We start from the raw sequence: 25,006 nt of genomic DNA on the forward strand, positions 1-25,006 counted from the left end.
AGTTCCTGCTCTGGTCTATACCATACCGCTACCTTTCTCTATCTGATGCTCATCCTAATGGTAACTATCTTTTAAAACCAACACACAGCCAGGAAGGTGTTGTGCTGGTACTGTATGCGTTTAGAGCACAAATAACAATAGGGCCCTTCCGTCTCAAGTGGACCACATTCTGTGGAGGTGTTTCCTCCATTTGTGACTGATAAACCACATGTGAGGTGAAAAAGGTTTCCAGTGTAGGTGTTGTGTGCATCTAAAAGAAGAACTGTGAAGAACCACCAAATAGTGAGAAGATGTCTTGAAGCGTGCATAAATACCCATTTTGATGACCTCTGAACTTACAACTTGTTTCTCATAAAGCCTGGCTGGACCCAATACCTCTGAATGTTAAGAAACGTGCTCCTACCATTCAACCTCACTGCACAAAAGCAGAGGCCTCCCCAGAGTTATCAAACTGCACAGAGACGGCACTCTGAGAGTTAATAACGAAAAAGTGAAAAGCTGTTGAGGAATTTATTTGAAATACGATCGGTTAGTTTCCTTTCTGTTCCTGCTCTCACAAAGATCTGACCACATCTGAATACAGGGGGAAAAAAAACAAAAAAACAGCTTTTCTTAATTAACCCTGTTTCGAAGTCTCAAGAGTCTGAGAAAGCCAAGGCCATAATTCACTAACAGTACCTTATTTTCCTTTCGCTCACTTCCGGCTCAAACAGCTGGTAAATAACTAGCTAACACAACAAAAATGCTTTATTTTAATCCAGAGCAAATTCCACTAATTCAGTGGCAAGCAGTGTGCCCTTGCAATTATGCATTTGGCAAACGCAATGGGGGACTAAAACACACACAGGAGACTCATTTCTATAGTGTTTTATGACTTGTCTTTGATGTACGGCATATGTTTTAAAACCGCTAATGTCTTTAATACATTTCTCATTAAAAAAATAAAAATAAATCTCACTGTTGCTTGAGCCTCATAATAAACAAACACATGACTGTGTGGCCTAGTGACTGAGTTCACAGGTAGTGCTGCCAAAGGTCATAGGTTCAAATCCATTTGCCAACAGCAGATAATCAGTCAAAACAAGGAAAGGAACTGGCACTTCAAGCTGTAGTGTCCCACAATCATTTTTAGTTTTGAAACTGAAATGTGATTCTTGGTAACCGTTCACTACATTCCTCTGAAATGTATCTTACTTCGTACAGTACATGTTGGCTTTCCAGTTTGTTTACATTGTACACACGTGTAATACGGTCATTAATGTCATCCGCAAGAAACTATTTTCTTATACTGATAAAACCTTTTTAAATGATCAAAACTATTCATGTTCTGAAAATATGCACTTGTTAAATATTTAAAAGCGAGAGGGAAAGCAAATCTTCCACACAGCTAAAAAACCTGGAATAAACTTTGTCTGAAGTAACGAAACACACCTGGTTTAGTCATGTGTAAAACCCAAAGCCAAGTGTTACTATTGGCTCCCTACGGCAGGATTATAATAGTGTGCGAGTGTCTACATAGTCTTTTATCTCTGTGTGTCAGTGAATGATTTAGCACTGCCTTGTGCTTCCAGACCTCATTGGAAACAGTACTATGTTTACATTTCCAGGTTAAATGTATTGAAACAAATAAATATAAATAAGTGTTTAATAAGAAAATGTTCACACGAATCACAGATTTACACAAACGCTTTATTGAATCGAGACTGTCTTTGAAATCTTTTTTTTTTTTCTTTTTAAAAAAACAAAACAATAAACCACAATGTATTTTTAGTGCTGAATATGTGTCTCCCGTATGACCATACTAAGAAATAAATATACAGGGACGGACAGGCTAGGCTGTCTCATACTAACAGTGCAAGAGGAAGGAAAGATTAAGTAATTTGTGCAATGTGGAAGTTACAAAAATGTTGTTCCGTCATATCAGTTTTTCTCATCATCCTCATAGTACATACTGTACACAACTTGTTTTTATTTAACTGGGAAAAATACAAAAACTAAAGCCAATCCTCTAATCAGTGGATGCCATATTGACTGTCATCCTATTATTATTATCATCATTTTTTATTGAGACATAGAGAAAAACTTTTGTTAAAACAAGTATTTTCATGTTTTATTACATTTTTATGTTTTGTATCATTATTTGTATTACTATTCTTCCCTCCATAATAAAACATTACAATGCCCATTTCAATGTTCATGATACAATGCATAGCTACTCATCAAATTATTATTATTTTTTAAATCCAGCCTCACAAGCAGGGGAAAAATATTACAGGGCACTACAAATTAAAGTAGACCCCATTAAAGCTACAGATACATTATTATTATTATTATTATTATTATTATTATTATTATTATTATTATTATTATTATTATTATTACCTATGTGAAGGGACTTTCTGGGATGGTTGCTTCTTGTTCTTCAAGTAACAGAGATTGAATTTCACCCTTTAAGTTTGCCATTCATGATTCCAGTCTGTCCAGGCAACCAGCGCTAATATTTCAAACATATGCACAAAGCTCTGAGACTGATTTGTGCAAACCTGGCAGCGCCTCAGTTCAAACACCAGTGTGTGGTTTTAGGGAACAGTCCAAACAATGAAAAGCAAATGACAGAAAAAAAAAACTAAAAAAAACAAACTGCAGGCAGAAAAGGTTTAGCAGCTTCATGTGTGGGCATTACAGAGACAGAGCCTGCAAACACAGCTCCCAAGATTAACAATGTACACAGGCTCTGACTGCAGGGATGGAAATAAGACTCCCATTCCTGGTTTTACTATGAGTTTAATAAGACACCTGAGCTTGTTACCTATACACTGCGGCTAATCAAGCTTGTATTAAAATCTGAACTGGGCAAAACTGCTATGCAAAAATATTTCCATTTTTAGATATTTTATCATTATTATTATTGATGGAAGGCAGTGCTTTAACTGGGCGAGATGTACTCTTCTGTACAACACACACATATATTATATGTGTATATATATATATATATATATATATATATATATATATATATATATATATATATATATATATATATATATATGTTCTGTCTGTAGACAATCAGCGTGCAAGTTTCCCAAAACAAGAACTATTTCGTAAAACTGAAAACAGCACTTTAAAACCCTTCGATCCCAAAGCACCAGGCAATCTTCTCAAAATGCTTTTTTTTTTTTTTCCTTTCCTGGCTGGATCTCAATATCCACACAGTGCGCAATACCTCTGCTCTGAAAACAGAGTCTTTTGTAGCTTTGTATTCATTTGATTTTTTTTTTAAAGCTCTGTATAAATCAGAGATGCAATCTCCTGTAATTAAAACTGCCCTGCTCATTAATCCAGCATGGTGTTAATGGAAAAAAAAATAAAGTAGGCAGGCGATAGAGAGCAGCGAAAACACTGGAGTGTAAGTTCATGAATTATCATATTGGGAAAGCACACTTAAAGGAGCACTACCAGTCGTGTGTTATTTCTGAATATGGCTCTTAGAATTTGTAATAGAAGGAAGTGTAGGAGTAACCCTTATAAACATTTCCTATAATAAAAGCATAGCAAAGTGTAATAAAGCTGGGTGAAAGCATGTCAAAGCATCGGCAAGCATCGTAAAGTCACGATAGGTATGGTATATTAAAGTATAAATATATATTTGGTAAACCATGGTAAATGCTAAGTATTCCCACGGGAAAAGCTCTTTAGCATATTTCTGTCTGTGAAAATATATAAAATGCCAGGGAAGTTCCTAGAACAATAATCTAAAAACAACAACAATAGTTAGATCCTTCTTTGTTTAATTTAGATTACAAGAACAGAGCCCCTCACTGCTACCCCCGATAAGCAAGCTGTGTAGCTGAAGTGCCACAGTATTTTTTAAAAATGCAAACTGGCCTTCTTTATCGGTCAGCACAAGCAGGGGAGATGTTTAGCGATAGGGCGTCCGCCTGCCTCTTGGAGGGTTAAATCCGCAGCCTCTTTCCACCCGGGTGCTTTTTTAAAAAGCCAGCGAGCCGAGTGTTAACTGCAAGTGGCATCTGCCGTCTGACTCAAATCACCTTCCATCAGAAGCACTCCACCTTGTGACTCAGGGCCTGTGCGCTTCACTAATCAGGGCCATCCCGGGACCCTGGATGCTGGGGGGAGGGAGGGGGCTGAATTCCAACACTTGCCCCAAACAAGAGTGTGTCTGTATGTGTGTATGGAAGTAGATTGCATTTATATTGTATGTGAGCGGCTGAGAGTTGGAGTGTGCTTGAGTGTCTCCATGTTTATATATTCTACCTGTGAGTGTGTGTTAAACTGGTTTGCATATGGGGGAATGTGTGTGCTTGCTTATGCTTATGCACGGGTATGCATGTTTGGTCTCTGTGTATAAATGAGTTGTTACATATACAGCTATGGCCACAATTTTTGCATCAGCCTATATTTTGCTTCATAAAGTCAAATAAAATCTGACGAATAACGTTTTGTAGGTTTTCCCATGTACAAATTGAAAAATGTGACATTTCAAAATGTAACATGAAATACTTATTACGGCTACCAGTAGACTTTTGTGAAATCATTTTGTAGTTTCTTTGATGACATAATGCTAAATAAAATATGTAAATTATATATATATATTTTTTTTAAATTGTCTCAATCCTAAAATTCTAGGTGATGCTAAACTTTTGACCATAGCTGTACACCAACAAGTATCAATGTTCAATTTTACTCTAATATATGATTCAAAAGTGACATTAAGTGAAGTGACGTTCTACATCGTGCATTCTACATCAGAAATCAGACCTTATTGGCTTTTCAGTTTATTTATGTTCCTAAATGTTGTTTCTGCTACAGACACGCATGTTTTCTTCCTCCTTTTAAGCCTTCATTCCTCTCTGCGCTACAGAGATATATATAAAATGCTAACATTTTCAACTTAAAAAGTAACTATTAAAACATATGGGACACTACACCTTTAATTCAGAACGAATTACAAAATGATACTTTCATTTTATCAGATACATTTTTTTGCCCAGGTTAAAGCTAGGAGCTCACAACAGAAATGTATTCCAGTCCAGTATAGTTAGAAACTCTGTGCCACTAGGTGCTCCAGGGACAACCAGTCCCTTGCGAGCACATCCTCTTGGAGGGAAATGCGAGACAGCAGTTGGAATATTAACGTGTCTATAAGAAGGATTAGTCATGCGGCTGTGAAAATGCCACTTCGTTCCGGCCTGGTTTGCCATCGCTGTTCCTCCTAGGCATGGCAGGTTAATAGCGCCAGACTGGGGACAGGTGGCAAAAGCCATCAGAGCGCAACCTTTTTAAGTGTCCTTCAGGATTATCACTTCAAAATGGCCAGGCCCAGGCTGCCCAATGGATTTAAAGGAATAGTAACAATTGCAGTTGCAACTACACCGTTAAATCCAGGGTCGAGATTTTCTTTAACCCTCACTGACGAGGAGAGAGCGAGGCAGCAGCATTCGTTTACAGTTCTCATTCTTCTTGAACAAGAAAGCACCTGCCAACCGAACACTTTCCATTAGTCCTCCAGTCTTTCAGATTGTTTTGAGTTAAAACTTGCAGATTTGATATAGAACAGAACACTAGAGCTAAAACAAAGTAAGCTGAAATGTGATCTTGGTGTGCTAAATGCCTCAGGTGTTTCCAATTCAATTAACTTTGAAATTATGTGCAATACGATGAAATGACTATTGTTAAAAACCTTACAGTTTCCCATGCTTGTACTATACACTTACTGTTCTTTACAACCGTCAACCAAGTTTTCATACCAAGCTTTACCATAGTTCCCAATAATCCACAGTGCGTCATGCCTACATGCTTTACTGCATTTCATAAAGCAAAGCTTACATGAGGCACATGTATTCATACCAACAATAAAGCATAAAGTCCATGGCCCTGCAGGGGAATTGACAGGAGTGTAGAAGTGCTTTTGGTTCTTCATCATGAAGGATCATGTAAGGCAGTGTGACCAGGGGCTCACCTGAGGACTGAGGCTGGGTCCAAAGCCCATTCCGGGGGTGGAGGGGCCGGACATCGAGTGGGGGCCCATGGGAGAGCTGATGACGGAGTAGGGAGAGCCCATCCCGTTCATGGGGGAGCTCAAAGTGCTGATGGGAGAGTGCAGCTGGCCCGAGGAGCCCAGGGAGGAGGGGCTGATCCCTGCCCCAATCAGGGACGGATGGAGAGAGGACGTGTTCATGCCCCGATGAGAATTCGGAGAACTCAAGGAGATGGAGTTCATTTGTGAAGAGTCTGCAAGAAAACAAACAAAGCACAGTTTCAATCTTTCAATCAAACAATGGTCCCAAAATCATCACCAGCTCATGTATAAAAATAAAATCAGGTGTACTCTATCAGCAGTGTAGAGTTTAGTTACACAATTCACAATACTTTTCATAGTATAAGTATATTGTGGACGTAAAAAGCCCTACTTGGGACAAGCTAGATCTTCAACCTTTGATACCCATTAAGTTACCCTGTTAAAACCGTTGTGTTTTCTCACATAAGCACAGTATATTAAAACCGCACAAGCTGAATTTTCATGCCCCACTTTTTAAACCACTACCTGATTTTGAGAAACTGCTGGAAATGACTGGAATTGTTACACTTATACCACTGTTTGAGCTGGCCAAATCATTCTAAATAAACACTGAAATAAAAATGATTTATCCATCAATTAAACTGCGGCTTACAATAACAATATGTCCTGTTTCCACAAGTACTTGGTTCCGATTTTATTAATGTCACTGTCGGAACCCACAGCACGTTGCAATCCCAGAACAAGAATAGCTGCCAAAAAACAAAACAAAACAAAACAAAAAACTTTGACAAAAGGACGGCCCCCCCTTCTCCCGTCCCGATTCACCCGGTCGCATGTCTCCCACCGGTGCCAAGTTAAACACTTACTCCGTATCCTGGACTCTAACATTTCCTGAAAACACAGTGTAAGAGAGAGGATCGGACAAAAGTCAGCTAACGAGAATACAAGGAACTGGCTAGGTTTCATCTGGAACCTCCCTCCCCTCCACTCCCCTCCCCTCCCCCACTACAACCACCACCACCACCACCACCCAGTGTAAAGAAAAACAAGCCCAGCTCAACTTTCAGCACTGTACACCATATGATACTGATGCTTATAAGCACAGATTCTTGTATCTAGGATTTAGGGATCATAACACCCCCACAACAAATAAACAAATTACCCTTTTTTGAAAAGGGTAGCCACAAAAAAAAAGTTTGGATGTGTATTAAATTTGGGCCCAGCAATGCCCTTGTTTGTTTTAGGAAAACTTGGGAAGATTACAATGTTTTTTTTTCCTAGACGGGTTCTGCTGAGAAACACAGATACTGTACACAGTATAACCTCAAAAGGTACAAACACCACAATTACAAAAAATGTGACTGGTCAACCTAACTGGAAACGGGAAACAGGGTTCCTGGTTCTGAATTTGACCAGTTAAAACACAGTGCTCATGGCTTATTCTTTGTTTTCTTGTTTGTATTCATCATGTTAAGGATGTAGTGTTGTTATGCTGTACACACACACACACACACACACACACTTGCATTAAAAAAACAAGGTTTCACAGGCATTCCAGTCTTATGAATGTCATTTATTTCCTATGTGTTTGTAACTTTGGGGAACCCTTGAAACCCTCCCTGAGCTGTTTACCCTGGTGTGTTCACTGCTGACCCTTCTCATTAAAGGATTACATGGAAATAAACTGGGCTCTTTTTTAAACAGCATGGTAATCCCCCTTGAGAGAGACCCCGCTGCACTATGAGGGACAACAGTGAGGGACTGTTGAACAAACTGAGACACACAGACAGGAGAGAACGGGGAACGGCTTTTAAATAACTATTTAGCAGAGCCTGCAAGCTGTAGATAACAAATGGTCAAAAGGAGCTGAATGAATCTTTTTTTTTGGCTAGAATTTGCTCAATATAGAAGGGAAGTCCCTGCACAAAAGACTTTCCGACTGATGAGATAAACAAGAAGGTAATTCAGATTTTAGGGCAGGGTGTTATTTGTTTTTCTATTCTATATCTTGGGGCTGTACTTTTAAGCATTAGTTCACCAGTAACTGTGTCACTGACATTGTTATCTACTGTATGTACATTACATTAACATACATCAACTCTTTTTGGACCTCACTATTTTAAAAAATACCCTAAAATCCAACTGTTTTATATTATGGTGCGAATGATCAATTACATAATTAAGGGTCTGGCCTTGAAATGGGAAAATAATGTAAAAGCAATGGCTGGCTGCTCATGACCTAGACAAATAAAATTAGCATAAAACTTAAGAAAAACACTTGTTCCAAGTGTATCCACAAATAACTAAATTAGCTGATGCAAAGTTATAGTTTGGGTCCTGTAAAATGTGCAAGACTTCTGCAGAAAAGGTACAGTTCTGGGGAGTGGCAGCTTCACACACACACAGCCCTACCCTGGAAGGACCACCCATGACTCTGAAGGACTGCCAACAGAGTGAGCAGTAAATGTTTCAACATGGAGCTTCCCCTCTTCAGTACCTGGACTGATAGAGCAAAGAACAAACTTGTAAAGAAACCACTCCAAAGGTTTGTGACCATAGCTTTTGAAGGGATTGTCGAATGGCGCTTATTTGTGACAGTTTAATAGGCCTACTTGGTTTCTATTCCGCACCCAGTAGAGGATGTGTATAGGCCACACTGTGGTTGGATATACCAAACAATAATGTTAGCTATTTAACACTGGCATGTATTCCACAGAAAAGTGTTTTCTTTTATCTGCTTAAGAACAATCATGACTCACTATTAAATTCCAGTAAAGCTACTGAAAACCCTCTATTTTCTAGACATGTGCTGACATGGTTTCCATTGAACGCAGGAGAACCAAGGTTGTGTTTAAGACAAAGAGGGATGATTTACTTCTACCAGTCTTTCAATGTCGTCTGTGTTTGCAGGCTGGGAAGGAAAAAAAGATGACATATGGTGTCAGGAGTTGCGTGGCAAATCACTACAACTACTACTAACATGGGCACCTGGTCAGGACAGCTTCAAGCGTCTCTCTGTAGGAGATTAAGTGCACAGCGACCCCTAAGGGGGATTTAGACAAATGACATGCCGGCGAATATCTAATTTGTTTAAATGATTGCATAACCACCATCTGGCTACAGTGTTTTTTTTTTCCATTTAAAAGAAAATGGCAGGCATTATCCGCAGACATAGCAATCTGTTAACCCCAGAAAAGACATTTGGGATCTCGCTTTGAAATTAGTGCAAAGTGGTCTTTTTTTTCTGTTGGGAGGCTGTGCCTGAACCATCTGCTTGGTAACACGCCACATTACTAGTGAGGTACAAGGAGGGAAACTGATTGAATCTTTTGGTTTCTGGGGTTTGTTGGGGCAGCTTTGACAGGGGTGTCAGGCCTTGCATGGTAAATCACTCATTTAGACCTTGTCTTTAGGTTAAAAAGTCTAAAGACCAAGCTTATAGAAACCACTCCCTGCTTCCCTATAATAACAGTATTTACCATGTTTTCCAATTCCTTTTCTATGTTTCTACAATACGTTTATCATGCTTTATCACAGTTAATCATGGTTTCTGCCACACCACACTGTGATTTACCATTGCTTTTCCATACTTTCACTATGCTTTGCTACCCTTTTACCATTGTATACCATAGTAGTCTTTTATAAGGCATTACAAAATTAAAAATAGCAGCCGCTACAATTTTACCTCATTGCCGTTTGCTTTGTAAAGCCTAAAGAATGCACTTGGCTTTATTAAAAAAAAAAACACACAACAACAACAACAACAACAACAATCTGGCTGGAGGAGAAGCCAGGTGGACAAGGTATTAAGCTTTTAAATATTGTATTAGATTTCTGACACAGTAGCGCCTTTTCACCATACAGGCTGTTTTGTAGTTCTGTTTTTAAGTTAGAAAATAAACTCACACCTTGTGAACTTTCCGGGGTCAGAACCACAGCTGTTTCAGTCTACCACAGTTACGTAGTGACTGTAAAGCTGAGATAACCGCATTTTGGATTAAAACTCTGTCGGCTACATCTTTTTCTTTTAGGCTTTTCTCTTGTGGCTAGCACAGACCGATTTTGGATACTTGACATTTCTGCCACCCAACTGCAGTGTAGGTTGAGGCCTATGCTTGTTCTTCCAGCAAACAAAGTTGTGCCAAACAGGCCAGTAACAGTTTTTAGTTTTTTTTTCCGCTTTTGGTGCAAAGTCAAGGCAAAAGTCAAAAGTACAAAGTACATACAGCTGACAAAATAATTCCATTATATCCTCTCTAATATTACCATCACTTTAAACAGCTCACATTTTCCTATATGAAAGCGACACACACACTATGTTATGCTAAGACCACAAAATTATTCGCAGTATATTAGGTAAAATCAACTGGAATAAATGTTAGCACCATGGACTTTTGAAATTCTTATATTCAGCAGGGTAATTCTTTGATTCAGCAAGGCAATATCCCTCCTCCTCTTCCCAACAAGTGAAGGCTGTGTGCGCACAAACAACCTCATGACAAGCCAATGTCAACCAATAGTAGTTAATAATCCTATTACCTATTGCCACCTGTATTCCTATAACTTCATATTCACATTGACATGGTTTTCTCACAAATTAAAACAATAAAACAGGCTGTTGAAATTCTGCCCAAGTCCACTTTATTGTATTATTCAGCTAGAAACATGCCTGGTCTGACAAAGCCAGCATAAATACCACTAAATCTTTCAAAGGGGTTGAAATAAATCTTTTGGTTTTCTTTTATTAGAATGCATCATAATTAAACATGGCTCTCATGAAATCCAATCATTTCCCAACTGGAGGGAGGGAGAGAGAGAGAGAGAGAGAGAGAGAGAGAGAGAGAGAGAGAGAGAGAGAGAGAGAGAGAGAGAGAGAGAGAGAGAGAGAGAGAGACAGACAGACAGACAGACAGACAGACAGACAGACAGACAGACAGACAGACAGAGAGAGAGAGAGAGAGAGAGAGAGAAATGGAAGGATTCAATTTAAATTCAAAATATATAAACAGCATCATCACTCTGCATTCCAACTGGGAGCTTAATTCTCTGCTACCTGAAGAAGGTAGGTGGTTAAACGTTTAACATAGGTTTTCTGTTTATCAATTACTGCTCACATTAAATGGTTATTTGCTGTGATATACAGTGGCCATCCATTGATTTTTATGAAATCTCTGAGTTCAATGGCAGGGCAGCCAGAGACAGGTCCACCCAAACACACTTCACATGAAATAAAAAAAAATAAAAAAACAAACAACAAAAACAGGTTTTACTTAATCCTCTCTTCTTTTGTAACACAAAACAATTATCACAAAGTACTGTAACATGTGCACACTGGGTTTGTTCCTGCTTTGCAAATACTCTGGGCAAGGTTAACCCTCTGTTCTATCACGACACAGCTCTATACTGCACAGGGCCAGCTATTACACAATCCTGATGGCTTGAACTTAAAATTCAAACACATCACCCGATACAGAAAAAAACATTTATATATACAAAAAAGAAATCCCTCAAAATTCTCTCAAGCATCAGTTGTACACACATCGTTGCTGTAGTTCTTTCATTAGGCGAACATACCTGCAATGCTTGGATTATAAAAGTTCAGCAGAACTACAGCAGCAAAAACGTATAGCGCAAGGGCATACCAGTATACACTTATACTAGTCCTTTTGTAGTTTGCAGTTCCGGTACTTTGCCACTCAACTATTTTTATTACAAGTGGGCCAATGTGGTTTCGATGCTTGACATGTCATTAAACCCTTTCATCTGAATAGCACAGAAATCATTTGAACACACCAAGCAAAGTGGTCACATTTTCCACCACAACCTCGCTTGATGCCAGTCTGCAAAAACAGTATCTTTAATATCCTCAGTTTGCCTAACCAGACATAGCAAAACCACTTGCTACCTACCTATAGTTGCATAATCTGCTTATATTATTTGTGACTATGGTTGGTTAATGGTATTTAAGGTACGAGACTAGTAAAAATATGAAAATAATATCCAAACAGCCCGGATAGGTTTCATACATTTAAAACCTTATTCAAATTCCCCCTCAAACTTAATAAAAAATGTAACAAAAAAATACCTTGCAGACAGCAGGAAAGTGTGCATGATCTGGTGCATGGCAGAGGTTGAAAGAATTTTTTACCACAACTTTTTGCTACTTTCAATTTCTCCAACTTTTAACAATGGGAACATCTGTGCAAAACACCTTGCCTTTCTGAATTCCTCTTCTACATTATGCAACGCCAGGTAGTTTTTGGTTTGTAACAGCAGAACACAGCAGCAACTGACAATGCCAGGAATCAATTTAGTTAATACCTGTAATAATATGACAGCCGATCAGTGTCAGCACTGTGGAAATGAGGACTGGTCTGTTGGCAGTGATCAGCCAGCTTTCTGATGATGTGTGAAGTCAACAGAATATTCAAACATATAGTAATCATGTAATGACAAGCTTTATTTTAATCAGATGATGAGGTATGTGTGAAAGGGTATGGGGGGGTATTTATTGGGTATGGATGAACTGTGACACAGGTTTTGAGGTGTAAACATAACCAAAAGCACTATGCTGCTACCCAACACCAACTTGTTATGTTTCCTGCAGTGATTTAGAGGACAGATCTCAAACCCCAGTGCACTAGAGCAGCCATTTGGCAAAGAGCTTTGAAACAAACTTTAAAGTTATAAGTGTAAAATGTTTTCAGGATGTTAACAATGAAAAGAAAAATTACAGGTACATTATTTAAACAGTTGTAGCAACATGTGGGGACGTATAACGCTACTTACTCTAAGTTTTGTCATTAAACAAAAAAAAATAATACGTCACTAATGATCATTTTATTTAATTACAAATCGGTTCACCTGCATACTGTGCATATGTATACCTTTGCATCTCGAAGGCACATTCTACAAGCTGTCATATTCACTCATCAAAATCAACCCCGAGTTATTTACTTGAAGCTTTTTAAACATCTGTGTTTCTGTTTTTTTTTTTTTTTAAAACAAAACATGTTTTAATTCAGCATGGTGGTAAATGCTTTGTGAATACGGTCTCTGAGTTAATCCATGTTGGCAAAGACTGTGTCTTGGCAGATTACCCATGTCTCCTGAACAAAGCTCCACTCTCGCAATCTAACAAACTAGCCCTTTAAGCCTACTTCCAACACCGGGATTAAATCCGAGAAGAGGAAGCTGTTGGGCAAATAAATAAAAGCGACATGCCAAATATTCCAATTTGCACACCGCTCACCTTAAAGGCGCTGTGAGCCGATTAGGGTTAATTCCAAACGGAAAGAAATCTGTTAATTGTAGAGTCACAAAGATACAAACAGTGATGCTTGAATAACTTAGAAGTCAACTGCATTCACACTACCACAAGGCAATTAACAATCTGTTAAAACGGCCTCCCTTTAAATAAGAATTAAGGTAATCAAATAAAAAATGAACTATCAGCAAGTCAAATTAATTACATCTAAGAATGTGGTGTAATATACAGTTGTTCAGTATTTAATATCCACCAGTTACTGGAATATAGCAAGGAACAACTGCTCCTTATTGTGTTCTCTGTTACTGCCCACAGCTATTGCAATTAGATGTCAATGAAGATACATGTGCACTTTATTTGTGCTTAATTTGTATTTGTGATGCATTTTTTGTTTCTGTATTCTTCCGTTTGAGGGAATGTACAGTCATTCTTTAGACTGTGTCCTCCTGGTGAAGTGAAGTCAACCTTCCAGCCACTGACAAATATTTTTCATTAAAAACCAGCAGTAACCAGAGGTTTTCTGCATTGCAAGAGCATATCTAATAGAGAATAATATTAGGATGGCTTGGCTTAAGAGGAAAACCATGTGAATTATTAGGAATCCAGACAACCTCTATCAGTCATGTGTCTCCTTTCATCTCCCCCTCATTTCACAGGAGTAAGTGGTAATGCTACATTGCTAAAATTGCAATTTTTTTCTCTAAGCTTTTAATTTTATCCAGATTTTCTTGGGAAACAGAAGAATGCTCGTTCTGACTGCAGTTCCAGCTAAGTGTACTTCTCCAAGCTATAAACTACAGCAAGGTTATTACCCAAATCCTCGGGGGCATTTTTCTAATTAATAGACTGGAAAGTAATCAAACAAAGGTTGGGGTGGGGGGACAGGACAGATCAGTGGTTAAAGTGATGGATGCTCAATGGAAGCTTTTAAAAGGTTGACCCTGATGTAAAACTAGCCCATTTGATAACCCAAAACAATTTATGCAGCCCTATGTGTAAAGAATATATATATATATATATATATATATATATAGATATATATATATATATATATAATAAAATACAGTCTCACAAACTGTTCTAACGGTGTCTATTACCAATATAGTACTAAAGCTTTGCAAATAGGGCCAAATACAGTATCAATAATTTCAAATGTTATATATATATATATATATATATATATATATATATATATATATATATATATATATATATATATATATATATATATATGTTACTGTTATAAAACACATGCTTAGACAGTTGAACCTACTTCTAAGTTCTGCTGTACCTAACGGACACAAAATCACTGATACAATTACACCAGACTGTAGAACTGTGTGGGGTACTGCGTGTTTAATAAAATGTTTTCTTTCTGATTAGATAAAAGGGACAAGTAGAGCAGTACAGCAGTTTTGTAACCTTAGCGTGTGCTTCAGGGTGCAGGAGCTACAGCGCTAGCCCCACCCCCTGTTCTGTCCTACCAAAATATCTGTCAATCTCCCTATTTAAACCCCAAGCCACGCCCTCATTCTCTGTCTTGCTTTTTCGTTTCCTCCATCCTCCCTTCCTCCTCCACTTTGCTGCTCCACCTCTGCTAAAGTCTCCCTCTGGGGGCAAGTGAAGCTCACTTCCCAACCTTACAGCTCCAGCCTTGCTGGCCTCATCCTCCGCCATGAAGGTTCTCTATGCGCCAGACCATGATAGGTTCCCCAGTCCTGGAGGCCGACTGGTTCGGTCTCACCTCCTTTTCTAAGTCTCTTCTACTTCAATTCCTGAGGTTCATCCTCCACGCTGCCCTTGCTCCTGTGACATAAATTGACGTAATAATAGTCTTGGGTTTGACAACAATTCAGTATCTTTATTGTTGGTCATTATACCCTCTATTACTGAAACAATTCCCCTGTCCAAACAAGGCTCAGCCCTGATCAGTTTAGATAACTGAGTAATGCTGTCATTTGTTTGCTGTCTGAAGCAAACCTTCTGCTCAGCCAGTGATGGACTAGCTGGAAATTCCTCTGGTGTTTCTCAGTGCAGCAGTAACTTTGTATCTACAGCCAAACACTATGTGCCCATCAGGACTTTCTCAGGAAAGCAGCATCGGCCTACTTTTCACACTGCTAGCTAGCTTGTTGTCAGTTGAGGAAACCAAGACTATTCTAACCCAAGAATCAGCCATTTTGGATTCTGAACATGTCAGGTCTCATTAACTAGGCATGGCTGGACCAGATCGAAGCGTTTATATATGGAACACTACTTGTGCTGTAGGATTTTTTTTATTTATTTTTATTTAAATCTTATGCCTCGCGTCCAAAGCATATTTATGTTCGATACATCGATGACCAGCTCCTTAGAAGACAAACATGTCACAAACCTTAGACAGCACATTGAGTTTGATCGATTTCAAAGGGAATCAACAACATACAAGTCAGCAGCTAGTATTTTGTTGCAATACCTGAAATGTTCTAATCACTTGCGAGTGAATAAACAGAATAAGTTACATCTCAATGGTTCAATGCTACAATATACAGTAAATTAAAATCTATAAACATGCTCAGGCGTCAACCACTAAGCTAAGGACTGGCAAACCTGTAATCATTCAGTCATGCACAGCTCGAATTAAAACAGTTGGAGAGGTCTTTAACAGTTTGTTTTCTAAATAATTTCATGACCTGTAAAAAAGAACATTAAATTGCTTAAGTGTTGGACAGCCAAGTGACTGGCATCCCGCCAGGGTATTACAGCTCCAACTTCACCCCACTCACTTGAACACCATCATCACCCAGTGGCGGTCAGTTTTCCATTGCAGCTGTGCCAACTTGGCATTAAAATCAAGGTGATGCCGCAGTGAAATCGTGGCCAGGGAAAAATTGGTATCTTGTGGAAAGAAGCAGAATCTGTGCATTTATTAGATAATTCAGCCCACCTTGTTGATTTTCTTGCAGAAGAAAAGTCATAACAATTTAAAAAAATTACTGTATCGGGTTTCCATAATCCAACTGGGTGGAACGCCTGGAGGTTATATAGTTTTTTTTAATCCGATTTTATCTCTTTGTTTCACTGGCGGGGGATCTGGAAAACTGGTTTAGAAGAGGCTTGACATTTCCAAAAGGCTGGTCTTTCCCCCACCCACTTTGCAGAGGGTTATATGTGCATTATTGCGTGTGTGTAGGTGTTTAATGCCAAAATGTATTCTGTTCTGCGGAACATGGGTGAACTGGAATACTTGGAAATGAACAGAAAACCTAGTCTGATGAAGCATAGCTTAATGATTTTTCAATTTGTCTGTACATGACTTTACGTTAGGAAACAGTACAGCGACTGCTGTAATGCACGTTGTAAATAGAAAAGTCAGAATTGATGTTTTGGCACAGAACAAGGCTGTTTAACTAATTTTGTTTTCCATGCTGCCTTCCCAACACACTCTGTGCCAACGTGGAAAAGGGGACGACTCTATATTGCTACACCTTCACAGCAAATCAATAATGAATTAGAAATGACACAACTAGGAGGATTAACTGTGAAAGCTACAGTACTGTACAAAAAAAGAAAGGTTATTTAAAAGTTGTAAACAAACCCCAAAACAACAATACAAATGCCTTAATAGGACAATAATCAATAACTACTTCTTGCAGCAGTAGAGCTATTTGAACAATGGCCCCCGAGACTGCACCATGCCTGGGGGTGTTTGGAATGTCTCTGCCAAGGGAGCTGTCCTCAGCCTCCTACAGGCAGTGCGATAAGCCAAGGAGTGCCAAGAGGCCTTTCAACAGGGCTTTGGAAGCCTTGGCCAACACACTTTCTTCTTTATCTGCCCAACAGCTGGGAGCTCGTGCTACACTATCACACATTTTGACAGGGAAAAGAAAACAGGAATCGCACCTAATTGTTTTTCACAGGCAGTCATGACTAGACAAGATTCGAGCTGACAGCGGAACTGCAAACTCAATTGCAACTGTAACTGAATCCACTCACAGCCTAAATAAAGGGATTCTTTGGGAAAAAAAAAAAAAAAAAACACAGCTCAGGGCGTTCAGAAGGCCCGTATTTGTAATTCTTGGGGGATTTACTATACTAGAAAAGCAGCCACCCACATCATCAAAGTAGGTGGTCTTTGGTGATTTTTTTTTTTTTTTGTTGAGAGAATTACAGTTCATTTTCTGTACGAATGAGGTAATGTATGTTGAAATCAGCTGGTAACAAATGAGAATGTTCTTTTTATTAGTGGTGTATGGGATGATAAAAATGTGTTAAGTGTTAAGAAGATTCACATATTTAGCTCCATTCAGTAACTCATATTTAAGGCTATGATTTTGGCACGGTCATCTTTAGTCATTTTACGGGCGAGGTGCGACAAAATAGGGAGGTCAAACCGGCAGGGACTGTTTCTCCACATCGCTCTACAGCGAACCCTGCTGGCCAGGCGCCCAGTCAGCTCAGAGCAGACAACTTTGTCCTCCAGAGGTCGGTAGCTCCCGGACATCCTCTTGAGTTCCTGGGTAAAAAAGGAAGCTGGCTTTGTCGTGTGATCGGAGGATGCCATGAACCTTTGGGTCTCCTGAGCATGTGTGGGGAATTGCTGTGGTGAGGGGAAAAAGTGATTGGGCATTCCAAAATGGGAGAGAAATCGAGGGAAAATGTGTAATTGCACACATTAAATGAAAAACAAAAAAACACAGTACATACTTCAGACCGACATCATTTGTGGCCGGAGTTGAGAGTCTCCGACCGCGTGTGTCAGAATTACGTCATGTACATTCTTGCAACGTGTGTCTTTTTTGGAAAGGCCTAACAGATCGTCAAACCTTTCGCCTGTCATTCTAAAATATCTCTCACTGTCACATACCCGCATCTCTCTAATGTTTGAAATGTTGGCTTCTCTGTTGGTTGAGAAGACGGATGCACCAACGACGTCGTTTTTGATTTTTTATAAGAGGTACAAACTCTGCACATCTACTAAAATGTATATTTATCCAATTTCGCGAATGCAGTCTATATTTAAAGCTGCAACCACTTTGCGCAGTCAAAAAGGGCTGTGACATGATGTTTCCTTTCTTAAGCAAATAGTGAAGCTGCACAGCTTTTATAGCTGTCTGCGCCTGATGTATCTCATTCATCTGTGACAGAAGTACGAACCAGGATTTAGAGTTTTCCACAATTCTGAAACAGCATGTTGTAAACAAAGCCTCTGTAAGGTCGGTAAACTTATGTTCTCTGATGCATTTGTTCCTCTGTCTTTACAGAAAGCATTTCACTCACAGTTGACATGCTTGCTCGCTCAGCAATCTCATTCGCTGACCTACATAGCTACATGTAAATGCTGTGTGCATCCACAAACAAACACATTTACAGATACTCGCAGATTTGTATTTTCAATGCATGACATACTGCATTTTTTAAAGGAAATAAAGGAAACGGCTAATGAAAAGTGTTTTTACATCCATTTCCAAGATTTCAAGGACGTTATTCAAATTCACGATTTCTGTGGCCTCCGTGACAAAATCGTAGCCTTACTCATCTTAAATGTGTTGCAATGGATACAGGGGGTCTGTTTAACTGATTTCAGACTTTTTTTCTGTTTTAATTACTCTACAACTTTAAACACTCTAATCATACATTCTTAGATAAGGCCATAACAGAACAAATCACTAAGTCTTTAGTAAACAACAGGAAGTCAGCCATGTGGACAAATGTTACTCAGCCATTACATTCATTAAAGGAATTACATTAACCACTGGACATCGTTATTAATTGTATTACGTCCAGTTCCTGCCACATGCAAACCTACATAACAAATCTGTTTGAGAGTTGCTTTTCCTGGAAACAGTAGTACAGATGTTGTTTTTTTTTGTTTCTTTTTTCATATTTCTCCAGTTTTCCACTTCTGTGCAATGTAGCCCTGATTGTGCATTATGCACTGAACTATGTCTGCTTAAACATCTACGGTACTGTATGCAAAACCATTTGCAGCCGTTACTAAGTGAATAGTCAGCTCTTTCTGATGGTCACAGCAACAGTTATTTTATCTTGTGTAAGCTGAGAGGGGCTCAAGAACTCCCTAAGCCTCAGATGTAAATTAAAAGCCAACAAGCAGTGTGCATTGACATCGATTGGTCACAGTGATACTACAGAAATATGTGCAGCATTTTACCTCAAAGGCAACGACATGAAGTACAAAAATGCTGGTAGTTCGTATTACGCCTCAGCTATTGCACACTGTGATGATATGGGCCATTCTATATTAAATGGACCAAATGATGACTGTTTTTCACAGAAGTATAATAAAAGTTCCCTTATTTTATTGCGTCAAACCACTAATCCAGTCTCTCTGGAAATAGAAATCAATGTTCTGTGTCTATTCCACATCACGCATCTGCCATAGATCCAAATACAGGTTTGGTTCTACTTTTAACGAGAGCTCTGCAAATCTGTGGCCCCTTATGTCTCTCGGTGGAATGACCCATATAATGATGCACAAAGCTGCCTTCCAGCTGCAGCTCACAAGGAGCTACCTCTGGCTTCTAATGCTGTGTAATTGTGTTGACAAGATGATTGCTCCTTATCTGGTCACAGTCTACTTGTACCTCCAATAATGTCAAAAAGAATAAAGGCATAGAGGCCAAGATGCAGTGCGTTTGAAGTGCCTCTGGGTACACACCAATTTTGGCAGTGCTTCTTTTTCATTCCTGTGTGCCAGTTTGTTGAATGGATATTTTCTCAACTAACTTTCTTGAGCCTCTATTTAAAAGTTTTAGACAGCAAAACGTAAACAAACCAGATTATGCATGCACGCATGGTGATCTCTATGGAAAGCCATCTGGGACAAAAAATGCATTGTGCTGCTTTAGAGCGAGCTAGAATCTTATGGGTCAGAAAAAATCCAACACGTCATTCTGAAATGCCTTGCTTAAACAGTACCCAACTTCCTGACAATGTTGTGTAGTGATTTCTACATAGATTGTATGTATGATATATTTTTTGGTGCAACTTTGTTAGTGGAATCTAATAAACGAGAACCAAAATGGTGAGTTTTTTTCCCCTTCACTTTACAATGTCATTTCCATGTTTGTTTTATTTGAAGTGTTAAAGTTAAATTTCAGTTTGCTTGTTCAGCTACAAAAAGGCACAAGTAAACCTCTTTATGAAAACGTGTCTATGGCCGCTGTTTACTGTGAAGAAACGGCAATGGCAAGAATGAAAAAAAAGGAAAAAATAAATAAAATGCGGTGTCAACTTTATGTACTATTTATTTCGGGAATAAACAAAACAATGTTTAACTTGAACTGCTATTTGGCATCCTTTGTGTTGTAGTTTATTCGCTGGGGTAAAGTAAGTCCTACACAACGTATTCTTTACTCCTGGGATATTTTTCTATTTTAACATGTTACCTATTGTAAGGTCTTGCTGCAAAATAAAGGCACACACACAGGGGCCACGCCACCCTGCCGCTATGTGGTCTCTGCCTGCGTTCAGAGCAATGTATTTTAAAAACTAAAGAATATCAGAACAAACATTTAAATTGTGAGTGAAGATCCGAACATGAAGTTCCTGTGTTCGTCCCACATATTAATAACAATTAGCAATACTACGTTCAGTAAAGGAAAGTCTTGATCACTTTTGGATTAAATCACAGCTTCCAGAGAACTTGTCACAGCCTGTACAATATTTAGTCTGGGGATATCTTTTCTCTCTCTCTTCAGGCTCTGGAATTCTAATAAGAGTTCTCAAACAGTGCTCTGCGTTACTGCTCAGCTCGGCAGTGTCTTCAGTAAGCTGCTCAGCAAACAGGTATTGAATAGCAAAACAAAGACCACTCCAGCGATTTGAGGACAGCAAAAGTGATTGAAGAACTTGACTTGTGGGCTCATCTTACAAGCTCTCCCACTATCCTCAAACCCCACATGTTCTTTATTGCTTTGTTCATTTCCAGCAAAACACACACACAGTAAATAGTTATCCAGCTCCTATTGTGCGGTTCCTGTAGCTGACCAGGTTTGTTTTGTTGGTCAAATAAAAGGTCTGGCATGACAAAAGACAAACTGTTCTTTTGCAAAGTCAATAATGCACTAAGATTCTGTATTAATTCAAACTGACTTGCTGGGGAGGGTGAAGTCATGTCACTGCAGTGGTTAACAGCTGGTGTTTCTATTTTATCATGCTGAAAACTGGAAGAATGTGGCCATTGTATTCCTGTTTTTACCTGCGAGCGCTGTGGCCGATGAACTCACTCCCACACAAGCAACAGGTCTGTGTCAGAAGGGCATTTTCCAATTACAAGCAGCAATCAAACTTGCCAGATGGAGTAATCTAGTGCAGGGCTTTCCATTAATCCAGCTTTGAAACAATTACAGTCCTTCACATTCTACTTAAGGAAGTGTAATTTATACAGCAGGCCCGCGCCCCTAGCTTTCCTCACTTTTTTTTCTCAAGTACTGTGTTTCCTGAAGACACAGATGTGGGATTTTAGATGCACTGAAACATAATAATACAAATATAAAGAAGAATTATCCAAAAGCTATATGATTTATTAAAATTCACGTGACTGCCTCCTGCCCACCAAGCGATTTTTACATTGAAAATGCTATTTATAATAATGGGGATAAACTCAAACATGGGAAACAGAATATTTTAACTGTAGAGTCTTGACAGAAAAATCAAGCAAAAGAACATCTGAAAGGAAATACAAAAGAAAAAAAAAATAGTAAACAGCAGTTTAATGAATCAGAAGAATTCTCTTTTGTACTTGCTTCAAAACAGCACCCAAAGCGTTATTCTAAGAACAGCCACAGTTATCTTCAGCCAGTTTAAAGTTTTCTATGTGTGAACAATTTCCAGGATATTCGCAGAATGCAGGAAATGGTGCTTTTATTTGTGTATTTGTCAAAATGACTATTATTGAAAACTGAGCATTGTCCTTCTTTTCCACAATGGTTTTCAGGATGGTATATCCACCAAACAAATCCCTGTAGTGACATTTCAGCTTGTTTACAATAACAATGTCATTGCATTAACATAAATGCAGTGGTTTATAACGTTAACTGCATATGGAATAAAATATTTTAAGTTAGAATACCATTTTGAAATACAGTGAACCATTCCAATTTTGTGAGCTTAAATAAACAAGCTGTAAAGAGGAAACACATTGGGAGTGTCAAACTGAACTCATAGTAAAGCCTGGAATGGCTCAAACCTTTTTTTTTTCAACCATACCGATTCTTCATTTATTTATTTATTAGGTTTTTGAAAAATGGCTAATTTTTGCACTTCCTGGGGTTGCGCTCACACTGTAACAGAGCAGTGTGGCCCAGAATTGTTGCCGGTTCAATGATCCTCCAGGACGTAGAGTCAGAACAGGCAAGCCTCAGAAACAAAGCCCTCAACTTGGCAGACATATTTCCAGCACGACTTCCAGCTGTTATTCCCTCCCTATTTTCCAACTGCCAGTTGCATGACACATAAAATCAAGAATCATCCGATCAACATTATTGAACGAGAAATTATCAGCATCGACTCTGGCAGGTCTGAAGTGTTTACAAGGTCAATTAAAATAAAATCCAGTGTAACTGCTTGTTGGCTTATGTTGAGTCAACGCAAGCAAGGACGTTGCTAGGCTGTCTACAAAACACAATGGATTCACAGATTAAGCATGTTTAAGGACTGTCTCAAAAACTTTTGAGTTGGATATACCTTCACTGATGCCGGAGTGTGATGTTGCCATGGGAACATAACTTTAACAGCGTGATACAATACTTTGATAACTCTCAACTGCAGTTGATTACAACTATAGGCCCAGTTATTTGTGATAAACACAAGTTGCTATAAAATCAGGTTTACTACCACATGCTGCAGAAAATAGCCCACGTTATAAATAGCACATATTGTGCTCCTCCTGCTGATGGAGCAGCAGGGTCCGTGTCTTAAGCCCTTAAAGCCTATTCATTGGTTTTCTGGTGCACATAAAAGACAGCCCTCGCAGACTACAATACACATAAAAAATAGGTACTGGTTAGAACCCAAAAACAGGATTGTGTGGGGTAGCCAAAGATTGAATCGCTACGGAAATACATGAATAGGTAGCGGCCAGTTGCAGATGCTCTAGTCTCCCTGCAGAGGATGCTGTTCAGTGGCAGTAATAAAAAGAACAATGCATACCTAATTTAAAACACGTGCCCAGATATATACAGTAACACAATGTATTGTAAAAAAAATATGTGCAGACTTGTATCAGGGATGCAAGACCTTTATTTTACAAAAAAATCAAAAGAATTTCTCCAAGTGCTTAAGCAGAACTTAAATCGACCACGTAACATGCCTTTGAAATACAGTTTATCCGACCTAAATTTTTTGTTCAATGTACTACATGTGGAAAGTGAAATGAAACACAAATGTTGGATGGTTTCTTGGCCTTGGTCCTGCTGTAAGCGAACTGAATGGCCCTAGGACAAGCAGTAGTCTAGCTCCCCTTTTGCTTCTAACCCCACTAGAACAAAGACAGCAATCGTCCAGGATCCTGGGATAAGAGGGACGGGGGGAGGGGGGGCCGGCGTGCAATCCTGGGAAAAAATGTAGCTACGTGCTACAGGAAGAGGCCTAACGGGCTGGGGAACACACACACACACTGAACAGAGTGGCTGCCAGACACTGCTCACTGCGCCGTCTTCAGTTTACAACAAACAAAACAACCCTCAAGTCCACATTAAAGGTGCCGTTTCGTACTAAAATAAAGGACATCCAAACAGGCTCCTTTGGTTTGGCACTGGAATTAAATACGCAGTTGTGCCGCAAAGTCTGGTTTCCGTTTGTTTGTTCTGTTAACTGAAAACACATATGTGCTTGGAGTCAGTGTGCTTGGAGTCAGTGTGCTTGTTGGTTGGTTGCTTGGTTGCTTGCTTGCTTGCTTGAGCTCTGTGGTGTGTGGCCCATCTGCTTCAGAAGGTTTTGCCAGGCATTTGGGTGGACTGAATAAGAATATGCAATATGTTTGCCTCTTGAGCTATATACTTCAGAATGTAATACAGAGTATGGTCCATTCAGCATAGCTTGACCCACCCGTGAAGTTATGCAGACTCAGCTAGGTTGGCACATTTCTTGGTTCAGGTTATGTTGGGAGGCTTGGTGGTCCAGTGGTTAGAGAAAGTGGCTTGTTACCAGGAGCTTCCCAGTTCAAATCCCAGCTCAGCCACTGACTCACTGTGTGTGACCCTGAGCAAGTCACTTAACCTCCTTGTGCTCCGTCTTGCAGATGAGATGTAAAACCGAGGTTCTATTGGAAGTGACTCTGCAGCAGCAGTTGTTGATGAATAGTTCACCCCGTAGTCTTTGTAAGTCACTTTGGATAAAAGTCTGCTAAATAACTAATTCATAATAATAATGTTGAACAGTCTACACCACTGGCATTTGATTTTGACTCTGAGTTTTGGTATCTTCCAGCTCCTCCAGTCCTGGTCTTGTGTAGTCTGTGGCGCATGCACCGGTTTTTCTGATTAGAAAGGTATACAAGAGCATTAATGTCAGATTGATTTATACTGAATTTGGAAAGCAAAATGGGTTTTCTACCTTCTGGATTTTTATCAAGATTAGCCTAAGAATAGAAAACTAAAAACAACACCATTTGGTTTCAGGCAAATCGTGTACAGGCTGCACAGCTGAAACGTGTACTACTGACCGACAGCATATGGTCCTCTAGAATAAAATACCTG

At 39.1% G+C, this 25,006-nt stretch overlaps 1 protein-coding gene across 3 annotated transcripts in view; it reads right to left on the reverse strand.

Moving 5' to 3' along the window:
- The window catches only part of LOC117422170 (retinoic acid receptor RXR-alpha-A), a 116,863-nt gene that overhangs the window by 29,145 nt on the left and 62,712 nt on the right, over window positions 1–25,006 (reverse strand). For all 3 annotated transcript variants that reach the window (XM_058986984.1, XM_034927538.2, XM_034927537.2), the window contains one exon: window positions 5,981–6,252. In XM_058986984.1, the coding sequence (XP_058842967.1) occupies window positions 5,981–6,252 (272 nt within the window). The remainder of the gene's footprint in view (window positions 1–5,980; window positions 6,253–25,006) is intronic.

This window comes from Acipenser ruthenus, chromosome 15, assembly GCF_902713425.1.
Source record: "Acipenser ruthenus chromosome 15, fAciRut3.2 maternal haplotype, whole genome shotgun sequence".
Classification (NCBI taxonomy): Eukaryota; Metazoa; Chordata; class Actinopteri; order Acipenseriformes; family Acipenseridae; genus Acipenser; species Acipenser ruthenus.